The 8666-nt window shown below is 39.0% G+C and overlaps 1 protein-coding gene across 1 annotated transcript; it reads left to right on the top strand.

Annotated features, from left to right (window-relative positions):
• The first annotated feature begins 2603 nt into the window (after window positions 1–2603).
• Window positions 2604–8373, top strand: LOC140997993 (uncharacterized). Its single transcript, XM_073468091.1, has 7 exons — window positions 2604–2636; window positions 6028–6121; window positions 6462–6575; window positions 6689–6909; window positions 7034–7205; window positions 7450–7559; window positions 8056–8373. The coding sequence occupies exons 3-7, from the start codon at window positions 6551–6553 to the stop codon at window positions 8371–8373; spliced, it is 846 nt and encodes a 281-aa protein (XP_073324192.1). The 5' UTR covers window positions 2604–2636; window positions 6028–6121; window positions 6462–6550.
• Window positions 8374–8666: the final 293 nt, after the last annotated feature.

The raw sequence follows: 8666 nt of genomic DNA, 5'->3' as shown, positions 1-8666 counted from the left end.
TACACTCACTTATTTCACAAAATAAAAGCATATTTCAGAGATTTTAATGAGTTTTCAATGTGGACTTTCCCCTCTTGGTAGCCAGTAGACATGCCTTGGCGCCTTCATCAACTGGTTAGCTAGCTTAGCAACGTTTGCACTTGCTAGGTTTTAAATTAGCCTAACTGTTTCGCAAGAAACAAATACATTCGCCATAAAACACACGACATGATAAAATGCACACGAAATGCACACAGTCGGCAGTTACACCACGACAACGACCGCCGAGCAGAGTTATCCCTTAAATTCCAATGTTATATCCTATTATCCTAAAGTATGTGAAAAAGTGACGTTAGCTATAATGTTACTTGAGATAGGGCAAGTAACTAGCAGGCTAACGTTAACGCTAACTGTTATCTGCTTGCAAAGAACACATTGACTTGGTCGGTGAGCTAACCTTACTTAACTGAATCCAAGATTAAGAATCAAGTGCTTTTACCTTGTACTGTAGGAACAACTCTTCAAATCACACCGCCGAAGTACCACATTTGAAAAGAGACGAGAGAAAATGGCGGATAACGTTCCTTCGTCGTTGTCGTTGTCTCAGCTCTGACATCTGCTCTTCTCGCGCACATCCACAGGGCGGAGCTACCAGACTAAACAAAACATAACTTTTTTCTTCTCTCCCAACATGACAAAAACTTATGAATTTGATATGCTCTAAGAATCACTTGGGTACACATGATTTATTTATGTTCACAGGGAAACAGGAATAAATCATGTGATGTACATTCATTGAATTTATGCAAGTTCCACAACCCCCATTTTGCCTTTTTTTCAGTGCACGTGTGTTTTACTCTGAATTGAGTCGTGTACATTGATGGTTTTTTCCTGCTGTCAGTGAGCAAGCACGTGGTTAGCAAGCATGCGTGTTTTGTTTCACCTGCTATTTGGTTAAGAAGCATGCATGTTTTGTTTCACCTGCTATTTGGTTAGCAAGCATGTTTTATTTTGAATTGAGTCGTGTACATTGACCGTCTTCAGTCAGTCAGAAAACTTTAATTTTCCATGCTATTGCACACGCGTTTTACTTTAGAGTCCTTTGTATACTATTTTTATCTGCAGCTGGGTTAGCAAGTACATGGCTCTGACGGTCGTTCTAGTCCCAGTGTGATAAATTGGCATTATAGAAGCTCTGCATTGCACTAACGTTATGGATATGGCATGTACTTAATTTGTTGCTGCTATGTAGAGTTTGCCATTATTTTTGTTAATATGGCTTTACACAATCAGAGCAGCATAGTCAACATCACGAGATTGTAAAATACACATTGAATAAGTCAAGGTGGACAATGGATTATGTGTTAAGGCTTTGTGAATAATTGTAGAAATGATATTAAAAATAACCTTCTTGTGTCATGAAGGATGCAGGCTGTGCGTGTAAAGTCAGGGAAAGACAGAAGTACCTCTGTTTTGAGGGCCAAGTGACCTACACATCGTTTTTGGAATGTGGTGAGTGGAAAACTTAACGAGTTTCATGCAATCTATTAAACATATGAAAATAGTCAATTTTGGGGGATGGTGCAGATATCAATAAATGATTACTAAAGATGAGATATACCTGTAAGAGGCCAATTATTATCCAGCTGCTATACTAACCATTTAGGTTTATACATCTCAATTTATTAAATTTCACTGTTTCCCTTGTTCTGGTGTTTATTTTAAATAGTGCGATTTTATTGTGTTCACAGCTGCCAAGAAGTTCAGCATCCCAACTTTGGACTTAAAAGTCTTTGACGACTCAAAGACTGAGGTTGATGAGTAGGAGGTTTGCCTTTTATTGACAGGATAGTGTAGAGTGGATAGTAAAGGGGAGAGAGACTGGGGGAATGACACACTGTACAGATCAGCACAGTCAGGAATCGATCCGGCCATCACTGCATTGGGCATTGCCAACATGGGACAGGTGCTTAACCACTCAGCCACTGAGCATCCCAGTGTCATTCATTCTTTGAGTCTTGGCTAGCCTAACATGTTCTGTGTAAGACAAGCAGATAAATCTGCTAAATTGTTAGTTTGCTATATTTCAAATAATCTTTTTGTATGGTATTTTTTGGTAGTTACTATAATACTCTATACTATACAATTATAGTAATTGTATGGTGTTAGTGTTAATCACACCAACTAAATGTTCCCCACAATCCCCACTGGAGCATTCCAGTGGGGATTGTGGTTGCAGAGGACTCTGATAACACAATAATATTGCAGCACAGTCCTGCCACAAGACGGAGAGCTGACAACACCTCTCTTGCCCAAGTAAGCTATGCTGATTGCTATACATCCTTTCAGAAAATTTACACACATTTTAATGTATTATCCATTGAAGCACAAGGTTGTGCTGTCTTACCTTAGACACAGCTCTGCATATTGTTGACAGTATCTCCAACATACAAGTGTAGTGTGCTTGCAGACAAGTGTTAACATTGATTTTATATTATTGTATTTTTTACTGTCACTTAGATGATTGAAAATGTTCTAAAGAACAAACCTGGAGGAGAGAGGATCATCAATGAGTATGCTCGGACAAAAAGCCTAACAGATAGCAGACGGCGTGACATGGTCAAGATATTGGTTGCACATATGACAAGTGAACATGGGTATGTTGAAATATTTATTTCATTCACAACTAAAATGTTTTTTTATGCACCATCCACGCCTAGTTTGCTGAAGGTGTCATTTACACTCCAATTAGAGCTGGGCGATATGGGAAAAAGTCATATCACAATATTTTTTTTTATATCAGACGATATCGATATATATCACGATATAAAACAATTCACTATTTTGTGAATTTTAAATGTTCCCTGCTACTCTTAATTGAGATATGAAGATATCAGAAGGTTAATTTTTAATTAAATATTTATTTTCTGTCAAAGGTGAACATGACATGTAACACACATCTTAAATCTTTCAAGTTTAAAGGAGAACATAAACAAAACAGACATTATTTTGTCAATGTCAAATGAATAAAATAGTATCAAAATATAATTAAATTTTCAGAAACTCTCCTTTGTATACATTGTTTTAAATATTGTTTTTTAAAGAACAAACAATAAAATAGAACAATAAATAGCCAAAAAAATGTCTTATACTCTCAGTGCAATTTCAAGCAGCTTTCAAAGACAACATAAATAAAATAGACATTGGCTCAACTGTTATCAGATGCTCAGAAAAAAGGCACAAGAAATCCCAATGAGTGCAGTACTGTCTCTCAGTGCTGTCAATGTTTTGGGTCAGACAGACATAAGCCTACACTAGATTGCGGGTGAGGAAGACAAGTCTATCCACTGCTTCCGGTTTTAAAGCTGCCCTGTTGCAGGTCACAATATTACCCCCTGTGCTAAATACCCTCTCAGAGGGGGTGCTGGTCGCTGGGATGCACAAGTAGCGCTTTGCCAGGCAGCTCACTCTTGGGAAGTTTTTTTCATGGATTTTCCACCACTGCAGTGGGTCCATTTCACTGTCCGCATCTGGTGCCAGCAAGTACTTGTCAAGCTCACTTTCCACTGTCTCTTTGTCAGTAAGTCCTGTGCTGGTGGTGGGACATGATTTCTTAAAGAAACTGCCCAATGATTTTCGCTGTTTCTTCTGGGTGGGTAGCACTGCAGCAGCTTCTGCCCCTTCTTCTCCTGGTCCCTCTGTTCTTGCTGAAGTGGACGGGTCCTGGTTTCCCTCCAACATCTCAGACACTGCTCTCATTTTGATGGCATCAATCTTTTCTGGCTTGGTGTATTGTACCTTAAAACGTGGATCCACCAAGGTTGCAACATCAAGCAGGTCATCTGTTTTCTGGTCAGCATACTTTTCGTCCAGGTATGCCATGACTGTCATCTTCATGTCCTTTGTGAGTTGTGATTCATCGTCAGAAGTTTTCAGAATCTGTGTTTTGAAGAGATGCAGCATTGGCTTCAGGTATGACACACTCACATAACATTCACCAGAGAGTGAATCAGTGAACTCCAGTAGAGAATTCAGGGCCTCATGCATAGCCTCCAGCACTTCTAGGTCTTGCCAGGAGGGAACCAAGTGCCTGGTCTTCTTATCTGCACCCAGTACCTGAGAGATGGCTTTCTGTTGTTCCAACACCCTCTCAATCATTTTCTGACGTGAGCCCCACCTGGTGGGTGACTCTGTCACCAGCTTGTGTTGGGGTAGGTGAAACTCTTCCTGAGCAGCAGCCAAGTCTCTCTTCTTCTTCCACGAGAAAGAGAAGGAAGCCACCACTTTCTTACAAACACCCACAGCTCGCTCCACCCTCTTGTCTTTTCCTGCTCTCTCTGAGGAAAAAAGATAAACAGCATAAATTAAACTGTTGTTATTTTACAGTATATATTGTTCCTGTTTTTGTGTCTCTTGTTTAAATTGATATTTTACATATCCTTGTTTTTTTATACTTCTTGTTTACTATTTGTTATTTCCTTATTCTCTCTATTTTTGCTATCACTTTGTTGCTGTATGCTAATGTGGGATTTCAAGCTCATTCCTCCTTATTTATTTGAGCTGGACATTTCTAAACATTTCCTTAACAGTTCCTAGTTTCTAAAGTAATTAGGAACTTAAATAAAACAATTTAGGAATTGAAATTTACATAAATATTCAATTAATCAAAAAAAAAAGATTACTTACAGTAATGTGAAAACATCCAACAGTACAATAAGTTAAATGCTAAGTTAACATGCCAGAATTTAATCACCCTGTCCAGATTTTGTTATTGTTTGCATATTGCAACACTGTACATACATTTATTTTTTATATATGATATTGATGAAATTACAAATTATTTCAGCAGAGGCAGGGATATATACAGCAGAGGGGGGCTTACCAACAGCTGAGTGAAGTCGATGCCCAAAGCATTGCAGCCGAGTCCAGTTGTTGAGGGATGTGGCCTTGACTATATTCGTCCCACTGTCTGTTGTGATGCAGACTTGTTTGTCTTCACTCAAGCCCCAGGATGCAAGTGCTTCTGACAGTCCTGCAGCAATTATTTCACCTGTATGGTCTTCCGGAAAGTACACCGTTTGAAGGCATTTGCTTATCAGATTCCAGTCTTTGTCTATGAAGTGGGCAGTGAGGCTCATGTATGGCTCAGATGTGCGACTGGACCACATATCTGACGTGGTAGCAAAGTGTGCTACATTTTGCAGTTCTTTCTCGACTCTCTCTCTACACTCATTATACATCTGTGGGAGTGTGGTGTGGGAGAAATGTTTACGCCCAGGTAGTTTGTAACGAGGGTCCACAACTTTTAGCATCCACTTGAACCCCTTATTTTCCACTGTGCTTATTGGTAGCATGTCTTTTGCAATACAATAAGCTACTGCATTTGTTATATCACGGTGTCTCTTCGATTTTTTGTCATAAAGTATGACACTGGATAAAGGAGACTCTATGGTCTTCTGTTGCTGCTGCACAGGCGTTGTTTTGGGGGGAAGACTAGTACTTGTTCCGGGCTGTGTTTGTAAAAGTTCTCCGTGCTCAAGCGGGTGGCGCTGCTTCAGGTGATGGAAAAGATTAGTGGTATTCCCCGTCTTTGTCGGAACATGTGCTTGACATAATTTGCAGTGCACACTGCTCTGTTTCGTGTCGGACTTTAAAAAACCAAAATGCCTCCACACCACCGAACTTTTTGGGCCCTTCTTGTCAACGATGTCATCCCTTACGTCTTGGGCTTCCGTCATTTCCTTCGTCGGAGCACTCATTTTCTTTTTTTTAAACTGCTGCAGCAGCACAAACAAACACGCCGCGACTAGCTGCTGGCATGGCTCTATTCCAGCCACGTGATTGGTTCAGTGCGGCGCAACTCTCGTTGTCATTGGCTATTCGTATTGTCTGTCAAAATATGGACGAATGTAATCTATCGAAAATTATATCGACCATGTTTCATATCTCTATCGAGGAAAAGTTTTCATTGATAATTATCGTTATCGTTTTATCGCCCAGCCCTAACTCCAATACTTCCAACGGTGCTCATAGTGTCTATCTGTGTAGGACAAGTCCTTCAAGGCGTGTCAAAGAGGATTACGCAAAGGGGATCATCAGCTTGTTTCCATACCTGGCTGATCCAAGGAGCAAGTTGGGTTATGTAAGTACAGAAAACAATAAATTCAGCATTTACTCTTCACTTCTAAACTCAAGACATTTTTCAGGCATGATGTATATCTAGATTTTTTTGCTTGGCTATGGTTTGAGTAAAACTAAAGATACTAACATTTATGCATGTCCACCATCTCTGCCATCTTTCCCTAACTCTTACTTTAAAACCCTTTCCTGACTTTGAGTTTAAAACCCTTTTTTAGTTTAGTACTCCAGTCCTGAGCAAGTTCAGCTCAGCTGCTGAAGTTTTAAGATTAAAAGTGTGAAGATATTTTCTCCTGCTGATTTAAACATATTCAAAATATTTCATTTTGAATAACACCTTTTAGGAGCATTATTACAATGCAGAAGATGGGAGTATCTGGCTTGGAGACTGAAGTTTGTCCAAAAGGAAGCTTCTGGTGGACAAAAGAAGGCCATGAGACTGTCAAAAACACAAACAGGTATGTGTTATTGTTACCTGGAACCAAACTGTACACATGAAAAACCTGGCAGAGTTCCCAAGCCTTATTTATTAAATCCTAGGACACTGTCATGTCCATATCCACTGTTACAGGGTGCCCAACAGCTGATCGAGACTTGAGAGAGGACAGTCACCTAATGACAGACATCTTGTGCTCTGAGGCCTTTGCACTGATGAAGCATACAGCTGATGAAGGAATTGTTATGACTAAGATGAGGCAGACCTTCAACTATCGCCAAAATATCATTCATGATCCAGTGAAGTCCTCTGACATCTTTCTGGCCTTCCCGAGATTCCTGGACATAGAAGTATTAGTACGTTGATCTTAAACTACCTTCATTGTAACTTGTAAAAATTGACTTGCATGTTGGAAAAAAGTGACTATTAAAATTGTATGAGTTAAGGAGATTTAACAACTTGACCTCATCTATTCTACAGATTGAGCAAGATTTTACTTTGCTGTTTGATGATGCCATCTCTGCAAAGTTCCTGGAGAAGTGGCCCACTACATACAAGAAAAAAGTCCTCGAGCAAAGCTGTGGTCTCACACAGTCAGATGACCTTCAGTACCTCATTCAGAATGCGGAATCCACAGCAGAAGTGGAAAGTGGTGAGGCAAAAATAAATGCATTATATTGTTGTTGTTCTGGTTTGGTTGTGATAAGATTTAATGTTTTAGGAAAGAGCACTTGATGTAGTTAATTTCATTGTATTTTGTATAAATGGGAGCATAAGAAGTGCAACACTGCCACCTGCTTACCATTTTCGGTACAGCAAGTAGTGATTTGTTTTTTGTATTAAACTTTATTATGGAAGTGTTTTTTTGTTTTTTTCTTTATTACTTGTTCTTTCAGGATGGGACCTGATCCTTGTACACCTGCTGCCACCGTCACCTCATGGCCGCAAGAGACCAGGAAAGCTCTCCGCCAGACAAGCATGTGAGAATCTTGTGAAGTTCATCAAGGTAAGGCTGCAATACAGGAAACATCACTAGCTATATCACGCTACATGTTGTATTTTTGTAGTTTTTTACTGGATGAACAATCATAATTTGCATATATCAACATTTCTCTCTCTTCCTATAGCCAACACTTATTTTTTCTTCAGTTCTAAACTTTGACCTTTTCTCACTTAAGTTGACACAACACTAATGCCACCTTGTGGTCTGAATGTGCAACATTACAAATGAAAACTTGTGTAATACATTAACTTTATTTTTAAACACTTCCATATGAATTGTGAATCATGAACTATTATAGTGAATAAAAGATACAAAAGTCATTCCAAACGTTCATTTTATTGCAACTAGAAATGCAACTAGCTAGTAGTTTTGTCCCTAATCCTAACAAATCTAATCATGTCATGTTATCTGTATGTTTTTTTTTTTTTTAGATGTTTTTTCCAACTATTTTCAGATGGTTCATTTTAACAGCAGACTAATGAAACTCTTTGTGTCACAGACGGGGACCAGCATCCAGGGGCATCTCGATGGCATCACAGAAAGCCTTCAACCATACCTGCTTGCAGTGGGAACTCAGAGGAGTGTGATTCACAAGTACTTTATTGTCATTGACAAACATGCAATACCTTGTAAATCATCCGGCTCTCTTGCCTGTTTTGATGAGCTTTTCAAAGCTCACTTTGTCTTTGGTACTTCATACAACCACGATCTGGTCAATGTGTACAACTTCCTGCAGACAACCATTTATGAAATCGATATTGATACAACCAAGGTGAATCCTAGAGTTGCAGAGTTGAGGGCTCGGATGCTGCGTTGAGTAGATTGTCTTTTTTTTCTGTGAGGGCTTCACTACAGAATTAAGGTGATCTGAAATGTTCTGTTTTATTTGTAAGAGCTCTCAGGCAAATGCTAATTCCCTGACAAAGCACTTGAAAGTGATCCACGGTCTTTGCTCTGGTTTCTGATCTATTTATTTTACCTTTAAAAACCTTGCAGTGTATAATGACTGAGTGTAAGAAGTTATATAGTGAGTGAAATTCAGTTATATACTGTATATAATAAAGTTAAATTCTATTTAGAGTCAAATTCAATTCATCATAAATTTTATTT

The sequence above is a fragment of the Pagrus major genome, chromosome 6, assembly GCF_040436345.1.
Source record: "Pagrus major chromosome 6, Pma_NU_1.0".
Classification (NCBI taxonomy): Eukaryota; Metazoa; Chordata; class Actinopteri; order Spariformes; family Sparidae; genus Pagrus; species Pagrus major.
Note: the sequence above shows the minus strand (reverse complement) of the source record. Positions and strands in the feature narration are given on the sequence as shown.